The 23,701-nt window shown below is 43.6% G+C and overlaps 1 protein-coding gene across 1 annotated transcript in view; it reads right to left on the reverse strand.

Moving 5' to 3' along the window:
* Positions 1-23,701, reverse strand: part of GALNT17 (polypeptide N-acetylgalactosaminyltransferase 17) — a 554,525-nt gene that overhangs the window by 121,475 nt on the left and 409,349 nt on the right. The window contains exon 6 of the mRNA XM_012449084.2: positions 18,515-18,632. Coding sequence (XP_012304507.1) covers positions 18,515-18,632 — 118 coding nt within the window. The remainder of the gene's footprint in view (positions 1-18,514; positions 18,633-23,701) is intronic.

A 23,701-nucleotide genomic window follows, 5' to 3' on the forward strand; every position in this document is an offset into this window, starting at 1 on the left:
CCCCTCAGACGTGTGACTAATTTCCTGTTGAAGCCCCAAAAATGTAAGAGATTGCAGTGGAGGACCTGGAAGGCTGAGCACACCAGACTGCCCATGGCTCTTTCACAGACATCTACCCAACTGCTGGATCCAGGGCTGCAGGGAGCGACTCAGGACCCTTACAGCTGTTTCTTGTTGTTTGATATTCAACAGGTCTAGAGCCAGGAGTGGTGGTTCATGTTTGTAATCCCAGCACTTTGGGAGGCCGATGTGGGCAGATCACCTGAGGTCAGGAGTTTAAGACCAGCCTGGCCAACATGGAGAAACCCCGTCTCTACTAAAAATACAAAAATTGGTGTGATGGTGTGTGCCTGTAATCCCAGCTACTTAGGAGGCTGAGGCAGGAGAATTGCTTGAACCCATGAGGCAGAGATTGCAGTGAGCAGTGAGCCAAGATCAAGCCACTGCATTCCAGCCTGGGAGACAGAGCGAGACAGTCTCGAAAACAAACAGCCAGGTGCAGTTTGGGAGGCTGAGGTGGGTGGATCACCTGAGGCCAAGAGTTCGAGACCAGTCTGGCCAACATGGTGAAACCCCGTCTCTACTAAAAATACAAAAGATTAGCCGTGCTTGGTGGCAGGCACCTGTAATCCCAGTTACTCGGGAGGCTGAGGCTGGAGAGTCACTTGAATTCAGGTAGTGGAGGTTGCAGTGAGCTAAGATCAAGCCACTGTACTCCAGCTTGGGCAACAAGAGTGAAACTTTGTCTCAACAAACAAACAAACAACAACAACAAAAACAAAGTGATATTCAACATGGCTACATGGGTAGGGGACAAATAGTTATGCCCTAAATAGAACAGGGGCAGGTCGAGTCCTCTCCCCTTTTCTGTGGCAACAGCAGAAAATGACAGCGAACACACTAGGATGTCATCTTCCAGGGCCTTGCCCCAGAAACGCAGTCACAAATCAGCCACATCACTAAAGTCTCAACTGGAGAGGATGGTGTAAATTCAGGTTCACATTTATAGAGAATCAAATTATTGCTTTATTCCCAAGGAGATGGATGAGAGTGACGGACTTTTTGGAGTTGTAAAAATAGATGGATGCTTCCTATAAAATAAGTCACAGATGCCTACAATAATTTACAATAGATCTGGCAGGCTGGGAGCAGGCAAGTGAAATTCCAAACAGAATACCACACTATTTTCCAGTGCTAGAGTAAATGGTTTGGCTATTACGATAATACATTTCAGCAGAGCAAATATATCTCCCCTTAATAGAAGTACATTAGACACCATTTATAAAAATATCAACATTGCAGTTCTATTTCTTGAACTATAACTTAGACATAAATACAATATAATTTATGGATGAGAAAATCCAATTTCATGCTGTTTCAAACACATTTTTGTTTATTACATAACTACAGTTCTCTATATATGAGATAGTGTAGTACACGAAATACATGTACAGGCATGGTTTCTATCTGCGTGTCTATATAAAGATTATGAACATAATTCACTGCAGATGGAATTGTTTTATGATATACATTATATACAAGTAACATCCTCAGAACCTACAATTTGACTGCCTCACTGTGTACCTGCAATATTGTCATAGTTATTCAGATGGTGAAAGAATAAATTTCTCTGGATGAATAAATATTCCAAGCAAGAGGTCGCAAGCCTCATAGAACTTGAGTTATGCAAATTTGGGTTGAGTTTTGGCTGTTTTGTTTATTAGGTATAAGACCTTGCAAGTTGACGTCTGTCTGTCTCAGTATTATCATCTGTAAAATGGGCTCAATAATGAAAAATGCACAGAAATCTCATGAGCACTGAATAATGTTTATAAAGTGCTTACTGCAGTGTCTGGCATAACGTTAGTGCCAATCAACCATAGGTATTACTTTTTTCTTTTTTTTTTTTTTAGAGACAGTGTATCAGTTTGTCACCCAAGCTGGCATGTAGCGTCATGATCACAGCTCACTGCAGCTTCAAACTCATGGGCTTAAGTCATCCTCCTGCCTCAGCCCCTCAAGTAGCTGGAACTACAGGGGCACACCACCATGCCTGGCTAACATTTTTATCTTTTGTAGAGACGGGGCTCCCTATGTTGCCGAGGCTGGTCTTGAACTCTTAGACTCAAGTGATCCTATCTTGGCCTCCCAAGGCACTGGGATTATAGGTGTGAACCCCCTGTGCCTGGCCAGGTATTAATTTTAAGTAATACCTTCTTTGTCCCATTTAATGTAATAACATTTGTGTGAAGTCATTCTCAAAACTGGTACCTGCTAGCTTGCTTTCTTAAGCTAAATACTTTGAATGCAGACTAACTGTGGTGCAAAAAAGTGCTTCTCAAGGAAAAATAGAGACTCTGGGTTTCCCTCATGGGAGCTTCTCTGTCCTTCCCCCGGCAGTCCATTCTGTTCTCTGCTACCTCCACACACTAAGGATAGTGCTGGTGTTTCTTCACATTATCTTCCCATGTTTAGCTTTTTAAGAGCACTGTATTTACCCCTGTGTGGGCTATTTCGCCTCTCTGGCTCAGTTTTGGTATGCAAAGATTTAGCTTGGCTTTGATAATCAGTAGGTTACTTTGAGGGTAGGCGAGTGGAGGATTTCTTTTTTCTTTTGTCTGGCAGTTCTTGGATTTTTACCCAATGCTGTAGCAGTAACAGTGATCAATGAGCTTCCAGCTGGTTTCATGAGACCAGTCACAGTGATGGTGGACTGGGATGAATTAATCCACAGAACAAATCCATGTGAAGCAGATGCCCAGACCTGCAGCTTCTCTGGCAGTAGGGATCATTGGACACTGTAAAACTGAAGGCCCAAGAGAGCGCTGGGTGGAATCAGCCTAAAAGCAGAGTGTTTGGTGCACGTGGCTGTGACGACACAGCAATGCCTAAAGAATGCTAAAACTTTAGTCAACTGAGTTTAGTCAACTGACTCCTAAACTCAGTTGAAAAGAAAAAAAACTAAACTTAATTACTCAATGCCATATAGCTCTAATATTCCATATCAAGGAGGTGGTTTAAGCACACAGAGAAAATTATGTCAAATAATTTTAAAGATATTGATTGCACATCTGTAATGGAATATATCCTAGGGACAAAACAAACCATAGAGAAACATTAAACTTCATTTGATCAACTTGTTAGTTATTATTCTTATTCTGAAACTATATGTACATGTTGTAGGCTAAGTCAAATAAAAAATGATGTCAGTAAGAACCAAGGCTTTCAGTGAAAAGTAAATACAAAACATAAGAAGTAAAAATCCGGGAATTATAAATTTGAACAGAAGATATTAGTATGAAATAACGAGTTACCTTCCTCTTTCTAAAAAAAAAAAAATCAGTATTGTCTAGCTTTGTTCATGGCAAAGGCTTGGACAGAATGGCAACCTGGTGGCAATGAGCACTCCTGACAAGACTTCACTCTCTAAATACTATTTCCCACTGGAAGGGATTGGGATTCCCTGGAGAAATGGCTAATTCCAGGTCTAGGGCAGGAAACAAAAATATGAGACCGGAACTCCTTGTGCCAGAAAGCGAGGAAGCTCTGCAATGTGGCCGCTTAAGCCTTTTTGCAATATTTTATTCTTGACTTTTAGGATTTGTTATACATAATCTGCATAAGATTCCTTCATCAGTTGCAGGCACTATAAATATTTTTCCCAGCATGTGTCTTGGCTATTCATTTTTTAATACTTTATTTGGATAAGCTGAAATTTACATTTTGATTAAATCAAATTTATCATTTTCTTTATTAGTGTTTTTTTTTTTTTTAATGTGCTCAGTCCAAAAAAGTATTTCCCACAGCAAGATACTCTCTAATGTTTTCATCAGGGCCTTTATGATCATAGACCTAAATGTGAAAGATAGAACCTTAAAGCTTCTAGAAGAAAATACACAAGAAAATGAACATACAAGCCACAGACAGTAGAAAAATATTCACATAGTATGTATCTCTGAAAAAGTAACAGTACCCAGAATACATATCACATACTCCTGAAAATCAATAATGAAATGAAACAACAATGTTTAAAATTGGGCAAAAGGAGATACAAAAATTATAGCCTCAAAAAAAGGTGCTCATTGCCCTCAAGAAAGTGTGGATTAAAACCAAACTGAAGTACCCCTTCAAAGGGTAGAGAGGAGGCCGGGCGCGGTGGCTCACTCCTGTTATTGCAGCACTTTCGGAGGCTGGGGCAGGTGGATCAATTGAGGCCAAATGTTTGAGACCAGCCTGGCCAACATGGTAGAACCCCATCTCTACTAAAACATAGAAAAATTAGCTGGGTGTGGTGGCAGGTGCCTGTAGTCCCAGCTACTCAGGAGGCTGAGGCAGGAGAATCACTTGAACCCAGGAGGCAGAGGTTTCAGTGAGCAGAGATTGCGCCCCTGCACTCCAGCCTGGGCAACAGAGCGAGACTTTGTTTCAAGAAAGAAAAAAGAAAAAAAAAGGTGGAGAGGAGAAAGGAGGAAGAGAACTTGATTAAAGGGTACAAACATACAGTTTGATAGAAGAAATCAGATCTAGTGTCTGACAGGTCAGTAGGGTGACTATTGTACACATGATCTATTACATATTTCAAAATAGCTAGAAGGGAATGAATGCTTTTAGAATAAAGTCAAATATTTATGATGATAAACATCCCTATTAAACTGACTTGATCTTTACAAATTATATGAATGTATTAAATTATCACATGTACCCCCAAAATATGTACATCTATTATGTATCAATAAAAAATAAATAAAAGTATCCTTTTAGTGTGACATACAATTTAAAAAAAAAAAAGAACACTGCTAGGTTTGTTAAAATAAATTCTGACAATACCAAGTACTACCAAAGAGGTGGAATACCTGCAGCTCATACAGTATTGATGTGAAAAACGGCACATTTTGGATCCCTGATTGACAGTTTCTTTAAAAGTTGAACACATATCTTCTATATATTCCAGCTATTCAAATCCTAGGTATATACCCAAAAGAAATGTAAACCTATGCTCATAAAAGACTTTTATATGAATGCTCATAACAATCCCAAATTGGAAACAACTCAATTATTCCTCAGTAGGACAACGAATAAACAAATCGTCATATATTAACGCAAAGGAATACTTCTCAGTAAACAATAAAGACTGAGTTGCTGAGAAACACACAACTACAACATGGAGAATCTCACAAACATTCCTTTAATTGAAAGAAGTCAGATACAATAGAATCTATAAGGTGTGATTCCACTTACCTGATATTCTGGAACAGATACAACTAATTTATGGCGATAAAAATCAGGGCCAAAGCGGTGGCTCATGCCTGTAGTCCCAGCACTTTGGGAGGCTGAGGCGGTCAGATAACTTGAGGTCAGGAGTTTGAGACCAGCCTGGCCAACGTGGTGAAATCCCGTTTACTAAATGAGTTTTCTACTAAAATACAAAACAGGTTTTCTACTAAAATACAAAATTAGCTGGGTGTGGTGGCAGGTGTCTGTAGTCCCAGCTACTTGGGAGGCTGAGGCAGGAGAATTGCTTGAACCTGGGAGGTGGAGGTTGCAATGAGCCAAGATCATGGCACTGCACTCCAGCCTGGGTGAGAGAGTGAGACTCGGTCTAAAAAAAAAAAAGAAAAGCCAGGTGGGGTGGCTCACGCTTGTAATCCCAGCACTGTGGGAGGCCTAGGCAGGCAAATCACAAGGTCAGTAATTTGAGACCAGTCTGGCCAACACAGTGAAACCCTGTTTCTACTAAAATTAGCCAGCTGTGGTGGTGTGCACCTGTAATCTCAGCTACTCAGGAGGCTAAGGCAGGAAAATCTGTCTTAGGTTGTGGTGGAGGTTGCAGTGAGCTAAGGTCGTGCCATGGTACTCCAGCCTGGACAATAGTGGGAGACTCCATCTCAAAAAAAAAAAAAAAAAATCAGGATATGGTTGCTGGGGGTGGGGAGAAGGAAAAGAACTGATAGGAAAAAGAGACTTTCTTGGGCAACAGAAACATCCAACGTCAGGTTTTGGGAGGTGATTATAGGGGATGGGGGTGTATAGAACTGTGAAATTCATCAGACTGAAGACTGGCAATCTGTACATTGGATTGTATTAAATTATGCTTTAATAAAAGTAAATATAGAGTGGGAAAAAGTGAATGACAATGGATTTAACACATAAAGTATTTACCTAAAAAAACCCTGAGTCCATAATATTATTGAGGGGAAAAAATAAAACCTCATTGGTCATCTTTGGAGACTGCTATGACACCAAGTCATCATTCTAAAGATCTTTAAATAAAAAGAAAAAATCACTCATTTATCCTGTTTTTCTGGTTTGAGTTGTATTTCAGAGTATACAAATCGTTGAGGAGGGAAAGTTATTTTTAATAGAAGAATTACAGCTTATAAATGCAGAATGAGTGTAGAATCTAAAAATCACCATTCTGTAGGCCCTAATGAATTAATGAATGTAGGCAGTGATCACTGGTGGCTGCTAAAACCATTCATTAAGTGAAAGACTGATGAGGGACTTTATAATGAATCGATCAGGCTGACAACACCTGAACCTGCTGTTGAATCCTAACATCAGAAACAGTGAGATAACCAGACATTCTGTATCTCCTGATGTCATGCACTAGAAAGTTCATAGCAGCACCCAAAGTTCTCTTTCCAAAAAGAAAGAAAGAAAAAAATTAAGGGAGAACTAATCAACTTTGTAGATCTAATTACAGCTTAGAAAAAAAGAGAGAAGATTAAAGGAACATGTTAAAGACATCGAGAGAAATCAATCTGCTAAATCCAGATTGTGTGAAATTGCATAGGACAAATGCCTTGGCTTCTTCGACAAATGAATGACATGAAATTAATAAAGGTGAGAAGAAATGTTACAGATTGAAAGATATTTAAGAGACAGACCAGCCAAATGCAATGTTGGGATTCTTATTTGAATAAGGTGACTATCAGACAATTTTTCCTGAGAAAATACAACAGAGTTCTGAGAAATATTGTTGAGAAAACATGGACTGGGTATTGGATTTTGCTAAGTGTAATTTTATGTTGAGACTATGTTTTTAAAGAGTCTTTATACGTTGGCAATGAACTCTAAAGTATTTATAGATGGAATGAGATGATGTCTGGGATTTGCTTTTAAAAAGTCAATCAGCAGTAACTGAAAAAAAAACAGCAAAATGTTAATATTTGTTAAAGTTGAATGATCAGTACATTTGGATTCATTATACTATGCTATCTTTGTGTGTGTTTCAAGTTTTTCATTAAAAATGTTGAATTAAAAGAAAAGAAATTAGCATAAAACGTAATGACTGAATTATTCATTTTCCAGTTTGTTTTGAAGGGAAAAAAACCAGTGAGACAAAATAATCTAAACCTCTCATCCACTCAGGGAAGAATTTCCAGACTTAGCATTACAGAATTAAGAAACTCTAAGAAGGAGGCCCTTTTTTTCTTTTTCTTTTTCTGCTTCTTTTTTTTTTTTTTTTTTTTTTTGAGATGGAGTCTAGCTCTGTTACCGAGGCTGGAGTGCAGTGGTGCGATCTCTGCTCACTGCAACCTCTGCCTTCTGAGTTCCAACAATTCTCCTGTCTCAGTCTCTCGAGTAGCTGGGATTACAGGCGCATGCCACCACACCCAGCTAATTTTTTGTATTTTTTTTTAATAGAGAAGGGGTTTCACCATGTTGGCTAGGATGGTCTCGCTTTCCTGACTTCGTGATCTGCCCACCTCGGCCTCCCAAAGTGCTGGGATTACAGGCATGAGCCACCGTGCCTGACCAGGTGGCCCTTTTATTCTACAACTGACTTCATATCCTGGACATCACTTGAAAAATCTCTTGAGGAAGGGTTGTTTGGTGTGTGCTGTATGTGCGTGTGCACATGTGTTTATGCAAATGTGTGTGTTATCAGCTTTCTACATAAAATAGCCTGTTACTCTTAAGAGGATGGCAATACATTTTAATGAAGATAGCAAAATGGCCCTGCTGTCTAATGCCAAGGACTCTGTTTAAATTAATTTTCCCCTTTTCCACGTCCAATAAAACTTCATTCTGCACCGAGGCTGAGTATGTTGTGTAACAGCAAAAGCTGGAAGAAGGTGCCACTGCAGAGACAACCTTGCAGGCAAGCAGCTCATCAGCTGCAGCTCTAGCGGGGATGAGGGGGCCTCACTAGCTCTTCCTGGGAGGTGACATAGAGGCAAACAGGCACTGTGGTGCCACGTGAGGGATTCAGAAACCCACATACTGGCCTGAAACCGGAGTATGGAGCAGAGACATGAACGTTGTAAGTATGTTGGAAAACTAAGTTTCTCTTCCTCAAAAGTATTTCAGGAAAAGAAAAAAGATGATAGCCTTCAATTTTTTTAAATCCAATTTTCCTAATTTATTTTATTATTTCCATAGGTTATTAAGGAACAGGTGGTGGTTGGTTACATGAGTAAATTCTTTAGTTGTGATTTGTGAGATTTCAGTGCACCCATCACCTGAGCAGTATACACTGCACCCTATTTGTTCTCTTTTATCCCTCACCCCATTCCCACCCTTTCCCACCAAGGCCCCAAAATCCACCAAGCCATTGTGTTATTCTTCTGCCTTTGCATCCGCATAGCTTAGCCCCCACTTATGAGTGAGAACATACGATGTTTGGTTTTCCATTCCTGAGTTACTTCACTTGGAATAATAGTCTCCAATAATAGTCTCCAGTCCCATCCAGGTTGCCGTGAATGCCATTAATTCACTCCTTTCATGGCTGAGTAGTATTCCATTTTATATATATCGATAAAATAATATAAATATAATGATATATATACAATGATATATTAGTATCACATATTCTTTATCCACTCTGATGTATATATATCAAAGATATATTTATTTGGTATATATATATCAAAAGATATATATACATCAAGGAGTGGATAATCATATATATATCTCATATATATATAACATCTTATATATATAATATATCAAAGAGTGGATAAAGAATATGTGATACTAACGCAAATGCCCATCAATCAAAGAGTGGATCAAGAGAACAGCGCCACCATTTCCCACCTGCTTGGCCTGGACTCCCACTTCTCTTCATCCCCTCCATACGCTCAATTTCCAGGTCTTGTCTCTTCTCCTTCCTGAATTTGTCTATTCCTCTCCCACTGTCACAGCCATATAGGTCAAGCCCTTCCTCACTAGCTTTTCCTGAGTGTATGCAGCTTTAGCAGCCATTTTCCACACGGCTGTCACAAGGATCTTTTTAGTGAAAAAAAAAAAAAAGTCTAATCTTCTTACTTTTTAAAATCCCCTCAAGGGTGGTAAGTAGTGGGTACTTAAGAGTATCTATGTCTTATCTATCTATCTATCTATCTATCTATCTATCTATCTATCTATCTGCCTATCATTCACCCATCTATCATTTATCTGTCAATTTATCATCTATTTATATATCATCTGTCTAATGTATCATCTATATCTATCTTCCATCTATCCATCTATCAACTACATCTATCATCTATGTATCTAATCTACCAGTTATCTATTTAACTCTATATGTAATCAGTCTATCATCTCTATCTCTATCATCTATCTAATCCATCATCTCATCTATCTAATCTATACCTATCTCATTTACCTATATCATCTATCCATCTATCTACTATCTCTACTATCAATCTAATCATCTATCAATCTATCCATATCTATCTATATATTTCATCTATCTAATCTATTATCTATCATCTATGTCTCTCTTCTCTATCATCTATCATCTCTACCATTAATCTATCATCTATCTCTATCATCCATCTATCCATCCATCCATGTATCTCTCTCTCTCTCTCTAATCTATCTATGCATCTATCATCTATCTCTGTCTTCTGACCTACCTATCCATTTATCTACCTGACCTACCTATCTCAAATGTCTACCATGATTCTTAAGAAGCAGCCAGCTTTTCACTTACCGGTCCTCATAATCTCAGCCCCACCTTGATTCCTGTCGCTGCGTCTAAGAGGTTCTCCTCCCTCTTTCTCTGCGCCAGCCTGAACTCCCAAGTCCTCAGGACACATTTATCTCTCAGAATCCCAAATCTCTGCAGATGTTTTTCTCTCTGTCTGGAATATTTTTCCTTGCACACCTCCTTCTTTGCTTACCTGCATTAAACTCATTTTAAAATTCATGAAAGCATTTTCGTAGAGAGGTTCTTCCCAACTCCCCAGACTAGGCTATATTTCCTTACTATATTTTCCCACAGCATTGTTCTCTCTTGTCTTTCACACTCATCACATTGGTAATTATTTGTGTAGTGAACAGTATTTCTGCCTGACTACACATTTCATGGAGATGGAGACCCCATGTATTGAATTTGATAGCCCCAGTGGAAATGCCTGCTGGGCTACAGAAGGCACTCACCAAGTTTCCATTATAATCAGAAGTATTCAATTGAACTGTTGGCCACCAATTATATATGCTCCTCCATGAAAGACCAGTTTGTGAAATCTCAAGGCTCACTCTGCACTTGGACAAGAACAGAAACTTTGCTTTGAACTGTATCACGACACAGTTGAGCTCTGCACTACAAAGGCATTCACATAGCCAAACATGACCTCCTTCAGACCAGGCCTTGGATCCAACCTTGACCGATGCCAACGGGGGAGAGAAACAAAGACTCGTGCAATCTAAACAGTAAGAAAATGAAAACAGACTGATGGTCTGGTCCTCTCCAGGAGGGACCGTTATGCAAATCACATTATTCAATGGATGCAGCGAACTTGAGCCCGAGACAACGCAGGCCATGGGAGGCTGTGGGACATCAGGGTTCCTGAGGCCAGTGGTCTCAGAGAAGGCAGGGGGAAATCTATTTTGGTTAACATGGATGCTAGATGGTGGGTCCCTAAAACCACAGGGAAGCAGCTAGGGTGGGGATCAGGAGGGCAGGCAGAAGGCCTTGCTGGAGCTAGCTGTAGACAAGAGGGAAGCAAAACTGAGAGCAAGAGACAGGGTCCAGAGCCCCGTGGGAGTGGGAACTGCCATTGTCATTCAGGTTCTTGGGGCTTTGGCCATATCTCAGGTGGCTGATGATTTCTATATAAGAAATATAGATCCACACAGTGGATCACGGCTGTGATCCCAGCATTTTGAGAGGCTGAGGTGGGACAGTCCCTCGAGGCCAGGAGTTTGATATCAGCCTGGGCAACATAGTGAGACCCCATCTCTACAAAAGAACCAAAAAACAAAAATTAGCTGGGTGTAGGGGTGTGCACCTGCAGTCCCAGCTACTTGGGAGGCTGAGACAGGAGGATCACCTGATCCTAGGAGTTGGAGGCTGCCGTGAGCTATAATTTTTGTCACTGTATCCCAGCTTAGGTGACAGAACTTGTCTCTATGTATATATATATAAATTGCAAATGACCCCTCCAAAGGAGGCAAGCCTTCAAACACACTGCTGATGTGATCTTAGTTGACTCAGAGACTCTGAGTCTGTGAACCACCCCCCAGGTCTCCAGTACCTTGAGCTTGAATGGACTGAGCTAGCCAAGATGGCAAGAGTTCTAACCATGCTCCCACCTGAGTCCTGAAAGTGGCATCCCAGTTCCTCAGAGAAATGGAACGGCTCAGGGACACCTTGAGCTATGCAATCAGCAATTAAGACACCTGGGTTAAACTCTGCTTTTTGAGAATGTTATGTTTACCCTGTGTGCAAATTAAAATCCACTTGTTCTTTGCCCATCACTCACCATGACACATCTAAGCCAATATGGACTCAGCGTCTGAATCCTTTTCTGGTGACCAAGAAGACCCCACAGGGGTTGAACCAGGAAAGGTCCTGGCACTGGGCTGGAGGAGGCAAGAAGGTTATCTCACCTGAGCATCCTCAAACCCTCTGATATCCTTTTCTCCATGATGGGTTATTGGTGTGTGCATATGCGTGCATGTGTGTATGTATGTCTGGGAATGAAGAGTCATTTCTTTTTTTTTTTTTTTTTTGTGATAAAGTCTTGCTCTGTCACCCAGGTTGGAGTGCAGTTGCGCAATCTCACTGCAACCTCCACATTCCAGGTTCAAGCAATTCTCCTGCCTCACCCTCCCGAGTAGCTGGGATTACAGGCGCCCACCACCACCCCCAGCTAATTTATTTTTACTTTTTATTTTTGGTAGAGACAGAGTTTCACCATGTTGGCCAGGCTGGTCTCAAACTCCTGAACTCAGGTAAGCCAGCCGCCTTGGCCTCCCAATCAGAAATGTTTTAACAATTCAATGCACCCACGCAGGAATTCTGCCTTATTCAGTCCTTGGGATTCATGATACAGTCAAGACATTCTTTGGTAGTTTGGGGATCTAGAAGTGCGTCTCTCCCTTATTTTCCTTTAGAAAGGACTTCCCAACAAGACCCAACAGTCTTAGGTGCCATGGTTTTATACAGGAGTACAGAAGAAGAGAATACCTTTTCTTCGTAAATGAACTGATACATTGGAGAAGGACTTTACATCATTTGAAAGTCATCTGTCTTTTCTTCTGTCCTTGTAGAATTATTTTTCTCTTAACAGTCAGACATGTTACTATAATATGCTTGGTTAACAGTTTCTGATTACTATTACTCAGAACAAGACGAAACCTTTCTGTTTCCATGTCATTTATTTTCTCAATTCTGGAAAACTTTTTAAAAAGGTCCTTTTCTGTATCGATTGTTTGGTCACAGGCAAGCTGCCTTTCATGCAGGCAACAGCCATAGAGTCAACTGCTGTTTTTTGTTTTTTACTGAACCACAGTAAGACTTTCTATTCTTGTGTTCTTGTAACAGATCTTTACTTACTGAGGATGGAGTTTAAAAGTAATGAAAAATTTCAAGACTAGTTAGAAAGATCAAAGATTGACCCATTTTTTGGTTAAAAAAATCAAGAAAATAGTGTTCTCACATTAAAATTTTTCCATGGAATGAAAGCATAGGGTTTTGGGTCATTACGTATAGGTAAACTTGCATATGTAAATGGGTGTGTGTACACTACATGAAAATTATATATATGAGTGTATATATATTTACATCAAGCCCTGCTTCTTTATTCAAGTGGTGGGGATGGATTTATTTCTTCCCATTTTTTTGTTTTTTGAGATGGAGTCTTGCTCTGTCGCCCAGGCTGGAGCACAGTGGCACAATCTTGACTCATTACAACCTCCGCCTCCTGGGTTTCAAGAATTCTCCTGCCTCAGCCTCCCAAGTAGCTGAGATTACAGGTGCCCACCACCACACCTGGCTCCTTTTTATATTTTTAGTAGAGATAGGTTTTCACCATCTTGGCCAGACTGGTCTTGAACTCCTGACTTTGTGATCCATCCGCCTCAGCCTCCCAAAGTGCTGGGATTACAGGTGTGAGCCGCTGTGTCTGGCCATGGATTTCTTAAGAACGCATTTATTATGCAATTCATTTGTGCTCTAAACAGTACAAAAAGCACAAAACGAAAGTAGTATTGTCTCTGAAGCAGCTTGTGTATATTGTTTCATTTGAAAATGGGAGCTCTGTCATCAGGAACCCTGCAGTCACCTGGTTGAGACTCCTGTACATGAAGTTAAAAAGGGAGTAGATGCTGGCGCCCACAGGGCTCTGACCCTGTAGGCTGCAGTGGGAACAAGGACTCACTTTGGGCCAGTGTAGCCATGGAGGGACACCTGGAAAAGGGACTGGAGAAAGGTGGACTCTCACCGGGCCCCTTTCTACTAAAAGGCATGCATTTGCCAGGAAGTTGGCTAAACCTAGGGGTAGACCAGTTGCTCTCCAACAAGGGCACGTAACTAAGTTTCCTGGTGTGGGGGAGGGCTTGGTAAACACAGGGAGCTGGACTTCCTGCCAAGGTGAGTTGGACAAGCTTGACTCAAAGCAGGGACATTTTTTAAATTTTCTTTTGGGATCAAAGGCCTCATATTTTTCCCATTCATTCCCTCTTTCAACAAACGTGAATGACACCTACTAAAAGTCAGAGATCATAGTGGGCATTGGAGACACAGAGAGGAATAAGATTTAGAGGAAAGAATTCTAATATGACCCTCCAGAGTGTCTGATTCAGGAGGTCTGGGATGGGGCCCAGGAATTATCATTTCTAACAAGTTCCCACATGATGTGAAAGCCGCTGATGGGAAACACGGGAACCACAGAATTCTGTGTAGATTCCAAACGCAGGCCTCTGCTTTTCTGCAACCAACAGCGCTCAGTCCCACTTTAAAAACTGGCAGAAAACCAAGGCTTATATCAGGATCACCTTGCAGCTTACGGGATGATGTGGTCTATGGGAAGTTAAGAGGCAAAATCATTCTCACACCTCCAGCTGTTGGAGATGCCTCAAAGTACTGGAAGAGGCAGGTAATTTCACTACAGGGTGATATCCATGCTCTGGACAGAGGGACACAAGTGACACTTTTAATAAAGACCTACTGTGGCCAACAAACATATGAAAAAATGTTCATCATCACTGGTCATTAGAGAAATGCAAATCAAAACTCATTGAGATACCATCTCATGCCAGTTAGAATGGAGATCATTAAAAAATCTGGAGACAACAGAGGCTGGAGAGGATGTGAAGAAAAAGGAACACTTTTACACTGTTGGTGGGAGTGTAAATTAGCTCAACCATTGTGGAAGACAGTGTGGTGATTCCTCAAGGATTTAGAAATGGAAATTCCATTTGACCCAGCAATCCCATTACTGGGTATATACCCAAAGGATTATAAATCGTTCTATTATAAAGACACATGCACACGTGTGTTTACTGTGGCGCTGTTTACAATACCAAAGACCTGGAACCAACCCAAATACCCATTGGATAGACTGGACAAAGAAAATGTGGCACATATACACCATGGAATACTATGCAGCCATAAAAAATAACAAGTTTGTGTCCTTTGTAGGGACATGGATGAATGTGGAAACCATCATTCTTAGCGTATTGACACAAGAACAGAAAATCAAACACTGCATGTTCTCACTCATAGGCGGGTGTTGAACAATGGAACACATGGACACAGGGAGGGGAACATCAAACACTGGGGTCTGTTGGGGGGTGGGGGGCTGGGGAGGGACAGCGGGGGGTGGGGAGGCTGGGGAGGGAAAACACTGGGAGAAATGCCTGATGTAGGTGATGGGGTCATGGAGACTGCAAACCACCATGGCATGTGTGTACCTATGCAACAACCCTGCGGGATGTGCACAGGTACCCAGAGCTTAAAGTACAATTGAAAAAAAAAAAAGACCTACCCTGAGCCGCAGGGGAGCTGAATTGTCCTGGGGGAGACAAAGCCAGGGAGAGATTGCCTGGGGGCAAACTGGGCTCTGCAGGGCCCATTCACTCCAGCCCATCAACAAGGAGTGAGGAATCCCCAAACTGCTTTCCACAATGACTGAAAGAACTTAAAACAGAACAGCCGTTTCACCCAGTAATCTCATTTACTACTGAATACAGAACCAAAAGAACGCAAATCATTCTACCATAAGGACACATGCACGCGTATGTTCATTGTGGCACTATTCACAGCAGCCAAGACATGGAATCGACTTAAATGCCCATCAACGGCAGACTGGGTAAAGAAAGGGTTGTACATGGATGCAATGGAATACTGCACCGCTATAAGAGAGGAGATCATGGATGGAGCTGGAGGCCACTGTCCTAACCGAATTAACACAGGAACATCCAACCAAACACCACGTTTTCACTTATAAGTGGGAGCTGGACACTGAGCACATATCGTTACAAAGAAGGGAACCATAGACACTGGGGCCTATTTGAGGGTGGAGGGTGGAGGGTGGAGGGGAGAGAGGAAGGAGACCCTTAATTCTCCTGAGCTTCTAAGACCACCTCTCTCTAGACTTGTACACTGCATTGTAATAGGAGCGGTAAAGGCTGGCAGACCGGGCGCCACCCTTAATCGCACTCCTATAGATCACAGGCATGGTATGGAGGAATCTTCCTGGAAGACATTGCTTTTGCTTAAACACAACCAAACCCCCACCTGGTCACCTACCCCACGCCTACTTCATGGATCAAGACCTTTCACACGTACTTTCTAGAACTGTAAACCTTTAAAAGGGCTACGATTTTCTTTGTCAGGGAGCTCAGTTCTTGAGACGCGTGTCCGCGGAGACTCCTGGCCGAATAAATCACCACTTCCTTCCCTGTTTGGGATTCGAGAGGTCTGTTTGCGGCCGCTCCTTCTTCAGGAGGAGGGTGAGGATCAAAACATACCTATCAGGTACTACACTTATTACTTGGGTAATAATCTGTGCACCAATCTGTGCTCAGTGAGGTGTCAATTACCAATATAGGTAATACACAATTCATCTACATAATAAACCTGCACATGTGCCCCTGAACCTAAAATGAAAATTAAAAGAAGAAAAATAAAAAATAAAATAAAGGCCAGGTGCAGTGGTTCATGCCTGTAATTCTAGCACTTGGGAAGGCTAAGGCCGGCGGATCATCTGAGGTCGGGAGTTCAAGACCAGCCTGGCCAATATGGTGAAACCCTGTTTCTACTAAAAATACAAAAAATTAGCTGGGTGCAGTGGCACATGCCCGTAATCACAGGTACTTGGGAGGCTGAGGCAGGAGAATCGCTTGAACCTGGGAGGCGGAGGTTACAGTGAGCCGAGATAGTGCCACCACACTCCAGCCTGGGTGATAGAACGAGACTTCTTCTCAAAATAAAGTAAACAAAAAATAAAAATAGGGAGTGAAGAGACTACGTGAACCCACGATCTGGTGGTACAGGGACGTTGGTGGACAGAACTGTGCTGCAGGGGAAGAAGCCAGGAGCCCCCTCCCTGCTTCAGGGATTGGGGACAGTCCTGCCTGCCAAGCTGTTACCACCCTCACCACCAAGCCTGCAGAGCCTCACACTCAGGCCTTTCCTGCCAGGTCACTGCAAAGCAAAATGAATCATTCCTGGAGATCGAATGTACAGCATGGTGGCCGCAGTTAATGACGCGGTACTGTAGACTTCTAATTTGCTAAGAGGATACAGCTTACATTAAATCTTTTCACCGCTCCCCAACCCCACACAGTGGTAATGAGATGGAGGTAATGGATGTGGCTATTAGCTTGATTGTGGTGCTCATTTCACAATGTGTATGTATATCAAAACATCGCCTGTACACCTTAAACATGTAGGTTTTTCTTTTTTTTAAGAGACAGGGTCTTGCTCTGTCACCCAGGCTGGAGTGCAATGGCACAATCATGGCTCACTGAAGCCTTGAACTCCCAGGCTCAAGCGATCCTCTTGCCTCTACAGGTTCATACAAGCACACCTGGCTAATTTTTTGTCTTTTGTAGAGATGGGAGTCTTGTTATGTTGCCCAGGCTGGTTTTGAACTCCTGGGCTCCAGCAATCCTCCTGACTTGGCTTCCCAAGCCAGTGTTATTATAAATGTGAACTAATTTTTTATTCTTTGTAGGGATAGTATCTCACTATTTTGCCCAGCCTGGTTTTGAACCCCTGGGCTCATGTGATCCTCTTGACTTGGCTTTCCAAGTCACTGGTGTGAGCCACCAAAATCTGTAAATGTCAATAACATCTCAATAAAGCTGTTAAAAACAAATCTGCGAGTGTAAAACACAAACCACAAATGCCTTTGTGAGAGAGACAGTCTCTCTTGCTCTGTTGCCCAGGCTGGAGGGCAGTGCGATCATAGCTCCCTTGCAGCCTTGAACTCCTGGGCCCAAGCAATCCTTCTACCTCAGTCTCCTGAGTAGCTGGGACACAGACATGCACCACCATGCTTGGCTAATTTTTTTAGTTTTTGTAGAGATGGGGTCTTGCTCTGTTGCCCAGGCTTGTCTTGAAAGCCTGGCCTTAAGTGATCCTACCACCTTGGCCTCCCAAAGTGTTGGGATTACAGGCATACGCCACTGTGCCTGGCCTGGAAAGATTAATTTAAGGAGATCATTTAGGAAAAATTTAAGGAGAGAACAAAACTGAATGGGAGTGAGTTTTTACTCCAGCTAATGCCCAGCGTGGGTCACCACAGCATGAAACATACAGTCAGCTTTTAGAGAGGGAAAGCCCAGGTTTCCCTATCTAAGTGGGGGGGTGACAACACAGCTCACACATCCCCCACGGACAGGGTAGAGTAAATGTCATTCATCAGCTGTAAGAAGCTTTTGTTTTTTGGGTTTTTTTGAGACGGAGTTTCACTCTTGTTGCCCAGGTTGGAGTATAATGGTGTGATCTCGGCTCACTGCAACCTCTGCCTCCTGGGTTCAAGTGATTCTCCTGTTTCGGCCTCCTGAGTAGGTGGGATTACAGGTGCCCGCCACTATGCCTGGCTAATTTTTGATATTTTTAGTAGAGACAGCGTTTCACCATGTTGGCCAGGCTGGTCTCGAACTCCTGACCTCAGGTGATCCGGCACCTTGGCCTCCCAAAGTGCTGGGAGTATAGGTGTGAGTCACCACGCCCGGCCCATAAGAAGCTTTAAATACACCCCATGGATGACCAAGCAGCTCTGCTCATGCACATGGACACACCAAGAGGAAGGGACACCATGTCACAAACCTTGATTCCAAGTTCAATGTTTTCCCCTCCATACACGTCCATGCCGGGATCCAGAAGACCAATTTCACCGAAGAACTTCCTGTTGACCACAAACGAGCAGCCTATCATGGCTGGGGTCCTGCGGGAGGGAGAAAGAAGAGAAGTTCATTGAGGGGTCAGCACCAGAAGCCCTGCCGTAGGCACTGTTCTAGCATGGACCAGGCTCCAGCCAAGCAAATAAGTCCCCTCCCTCAGTTTCCACACCTCCTTTCTCCAGAAGCTGCTGACGCCCAAGGCTGAAGTGCCATGGCACAATCTTGGCTCCCTACAAACTCCGCCTCCCAGGTTCAAGCGAGTCTCCTGCCTCAGCCTCTGGAGTGTTTCTGTGTGTTTGTTTTTGTTTGTTTGTTTGTTTGTTTTAAGACAGAGTCTCGCTCTGTCGTCCAGGCTGCGTGCCACCACACCTGGCTAATTTTTATATTTTTAGTAGACACGCCTATAATACTAGCACTTTGGGAGGCTGAAGTGGGTGGATCACGGGGTGGGTGGATCACGAAGACCAGTCTGGTCAAGATGGTGAAACCTGTCTCTACTAAAAATACAAAAATTAGCCAGGCTAATCCCAGCTACTCAGGAGGCTGAGGCAGAGAACTGCTTGAACCCAGGAGGCAGAGGATGCAGTGAGCTGAGATTGTGCCACTGCACTCCAGCCAGGGCAACAAAGTGAGACTCTGTCTTAAAAAAAATAAAAAACTCGCCAAAAGGAATGGCATCATGCAACTTCTGGCCGGGCTAACAGGCAAATTAATGCAAGTCAAATACCATATGTTCTCACTTGTAAGTGGGAGTTAAACATTGGGTACATACAGGCAGAAAGGTGGTGACAATACACAGAAACTCCAAAAGCAGGCAGGGAGGGAGCGGGGAGACTTGAAAAGCCACCTGTTGGGTACTGTGTTCACAACTTGGGTGATGGGATCAACGGACACCCAAACTTCAGCATCACTCAATATATCCATGTAACAAATCTGCACATGTATTTCTTGTATCCAAAATTCTTAAAAAAATCATGCGAGACAACACCACTCATGGACATATGTGCAGGGATTGACAGGAATGCTGCATTATTCCACCACGTTCGTTGCAATGTTCTATGATGTTGTATGACGCATAGGACCATGCGTTATAAATGAGGAACACTACACTGATAAATATTACGTATTGTATTGTGTTGTGTTGTGTTGTGTCGTATTGTATTACATTGTGCATTGTAGTATAGTATCAATAGACAATTTATTGTATCTTTTTGCCTCTGTTTCTAGACTTTCTTTTGAGATGGAGTCTCACTCTATCACCCAGGCTGGAGTGCAATGGCGCAATCTCAGCTCACTGCAGCCTCTGCACCCGGGTTCAAGTGATTCTCCTGTCTCAGCCTCCTGAGTAGCTGGGATTACAGGCACCTGCCACCGTGCCCAGCTATTTTTTGGGGTTTTTTTGCATTTTTAGTAGAGATGGGGTTTCATCATCTTGGCCAGGCTGGTCTTGAACTCTTGAACTCCTGAACTCATGATCCACCCACCTCGGCCTCCAAAAGTGCTAGGATGACAGGCGTGAGCCACCGTACCTGGCCTGTTTCCAGACTTTATAGGCACCCTTATATAACACATTCATTGAGTAGATATTTTCTCAGCATCTACCAAATCATGCCCTTTGCTACAACATGGATGCAGCTGGAGCCCACTTTCCTAAGCTAGTTAGCACAGGATCAGAAAACCAAAGACCGCATGTTCTCACTTGTAATTTGGAGCTAAATACTGGGTACACATGGAGATAAATATGTCTAGGGCATTGTGCTGGTGCTGCAGTGACTGGGGAGACAGAAGACGTACCTCTGTCATCTGCCATCCAAGCAACTAAGAGTGACTATAATAATAATATAGTTATTGTTGTTGTCATTGTTACCATTTATGAGCAATTTCCTGTCTCAAGCACAAGGTGCAAAGCACTTTCCATGCACATCTTGCAGATGTACCTGCACAACCCACTGAAGGAGCCAGAACCATCTCACTGAACAACTGAGGCGTGTGGAGAGTAAGTGACCTGCCCTGAGTCACAGAACGGAACCCAGCACCTGCCTGGCTTCAAAGCCCCTGCTTTCAGCCCTTATGCTTTACTGCACACTTTAGAAAAGGCTTCCTGGAGGAACTGGCAAATGCCCACACTGCCAAAGGCCACAAACACTGTCCAGATGCTTCCCTGGGCCAAAGAGACACCTGACGCAGGAGGCCCATTGAAACTCCACTGGGGCCACCAGGAAGCTATTAGGTGGAATTCTTTGGAGTGGAAGCGTGGCCTGTACTCTCAGACTCTCATCTGCTGGTTCTGACTTCTAACCTGACTCTTTGACCTTCACATCCAGGTTTCTGATTCCATGGAAAGCCTCTGGGAATCCATGTGTTGTGCCAGCAGATGAGCCTCTTCATTCACCTTCAGTGGTGGTGCCAGTGTGAAATGTGTAGGGTTGAATGCTGGTGCTGCCACTGAAGACTGACTGTGTAAGTCAATGGAGCACTCTAGGTTCCAGGGAAATCTCTACAGGGTATTGCTGTGTGGATTAAATGAGGGAAAACCTGCAATGGGTCCAGTGTGCAGAGCAGGAGCTCAGTAAGTAATGTGCCTTTCCCCTGTTACTGTGAGGCACCCTTCTGTTTGTTTGTTTGTTTGTTTTTGATGGAGGGAGTCTCACTCTGTTGCCAAGCTAGGGTGCAGTGGCACAATCTCGGCTCACTGCAACCTCCACCTCCCGGGTTCAAGTGACTCTCCTGCCTCAGCCTCCTGAGTAGCTGGGATTACAGAGGTGCACGGCACCATGCCTGGCTAATTTTTGTATTTTTAGTAGAGGCAGGGTTTCACCATGTTGGTCAGGCTGGTCTTGAACTCTTGACCTGGTGATCCGCCTGCCTTCGTCTCCCAAAGTGCTGGGATTACAGACATGGGCCACTGCATCCAGCCTGAGAAAAGCATGGCTTCTAATGTCTGTCATTTCCTCCTAGCTCTTAGCCCCTTTTAGAGAACCAGCCTGACCTTTAGTCTGGAAAAGCATCGAATGAGCCCATTCCCTGGCCTCAGTTAACCGAACCAGAAAATGAGCTCTGATCCCAAGCCAGGACAAATTATGTCTCCTCTGAAGGTTGGAATTAGGTTTCTCCTGAAGGGTTGGCTTTGGAAATGAGGACAGTTCTGGGAGCTAGAATGCAATACGTTCATATGCATCCAGGGCTCAGGCCGCCACTGGGAGCAGTTCCTGAGGGGTTCTGTGCACGTGGATGATTGACCAGGAGGAAAAGGCAGATGTACAATGGAAAAGTGAGACCACATGGGCGTGGGCGGGGGGACTGGTCACCTGGGAACCCTGCCTTTCCATCTACTGAGAGCCCTGGCTCTGCTCTCTGTCCCTAAGTCACAGGAGGGTCCTTTGTGTCTTTGCAATCCATCATTTTCCACATCAACAGTGTTAGAGAAGTTTCTGTTCTTTGCAACCAAATGGTGATGATGAGCTACGCTAACTCCTCCTCTCAGTTGCCCTTTGGGTAACATCTTTCCCTGTTAGGCAGCCTGATTTTTTTTTTTTTTTGAGATGGAGTCTCGCTCTCTCTGTCGCTTATGCTGGAGTGCAATGGCGCCATCTTGGCTCACTGCAACTTCTGCTTCCCGGTTCAAGCAATTCTCCTGCCTCAGCCTCCCGAGTAGCTGGGATTACAGGCATCCACAACCATGCCCTGCTAATTTTTGTATTTTTAGTAGAGACAGGTTCCTCCATGTTGACAAGGCTGGTCTCAAACTCCTGACCTCAAGTGATCCACCTACTTCAGCCTCCCAAAGTCCTGGGATTACAGGTGTGAGCCACTGTGCCCAGCCAAGAAAAAGAAAGAAAGCTTTATCTTGCAGCCACAAAAGAAAAGCTACTACAGGGAAGATTTCTTCTGGGAGAGCCGGAGTCAGGGACCACCCAAGTTATGAAGATACATTAGTGACACATGTCCCTGGGTATGCTGGCATCAGCACAGAAGTAGGGGACAGGGAGATGTCCTCGGTGATAGCTCCATTTTCTAGAGAGAATTTGTGAGCACATCAAGAAATTCCGATAAGTTAGAAAAAAAAAACAGTTATTTTAATGTAGCTGGGTTTTATCTGGATGCTATCTGCAGCTGTGGTTGGTAAGGAGAGAAGGCTTCACAGCATGACTTGCCCAGAGTCCCGTCTGCTGGAAACAGCTCTGCTGAGCACATGTGACCCAGTTCTCTACCAGAGTCCTGGGGGTTCTCACAACAAAGTGGCGAGGTCTCCATTTGGTACCTCTTGGTTCAAACCAGGCCAGGGCAGGTCAGCACGAGATGCACAGGAGGCGGTGGGAACATAGACCTCCTCCTGTGTTCCAGGCGGCCCCAGAAAAACCCACAGACGAAGGGGCAGGAGGGCAGCCTGGTGCAGCGGGGACATGGAATGAACGTGTGATGATGGTCGCCATTGGTGTCACAGGAAAATCACCCTAACTGGAAGGGTGTGGTGGCTCACACCTGTAATCCCAGCACTTTGGGAGGCCGAGGCAGGCAGATCACTTGAGGTCATGAGTTAGAGACCAGCCTGACCAACATGGCAAAACCCCATCTCTATTGAAAACACAAAATTTAGCAGGGCGTGCTGGTGTGCACCTGTAACCCCAGCTACTCGGGAGGCTGAGGCAGGAAAATCACTTGAACCTGGGAGGAGGAGGTTGCAGTGAGCCGAGATCATGCCACTGCACTCCAGCCTATGTGACAGAGTGAGACTCTGTCTCAAAAAAAGAAAGAAAGAAAGAAAGAAAGAAAACTGCCCTAAACATCACAGTCAAACTCTGCTCACAGAGCCTGATAGAGGTTGGAAGGGAGAGGCTGGAACTGGCCCCCACAGGTGACCTTCCCTGGAAGCAGAAGCAGAAAGCCACCATTCTGCAAACACCAAGCCCTCCCCATAGTGCTGGGAGTTGGCCAGAACCCTAGCAGGTGATCATCATGGGGGATATTAAATAACGAAAGGACACAGCAGCCTGGCTGGGTGGCTCATGCCTGTAATCCTAATCCTCTGGAAGGCCAATAAAGGAGGACCACTCGAGTTCAGGAGTTAGAGACCAGCTCGGGCAACAAAGCCAAAAATAACAAAATCCCCGTC

The sequence above is a fragment of the Aotus nancymaae genome, unplaced genomic scaffold, assembly GCF_030222135.1.
Source record: "Aotus nancymaae isolate 86718 unplaced genomic scaffold, 86718_ANA_hifiasm-v0.15.2.pri h1tg000012l, whole genome shotgun sequence".
NCBI lineage: Eukaryota > Metazoa > Chordata > Mammalia > Primates > Aotidae > Aotus > Aotus nancymaae.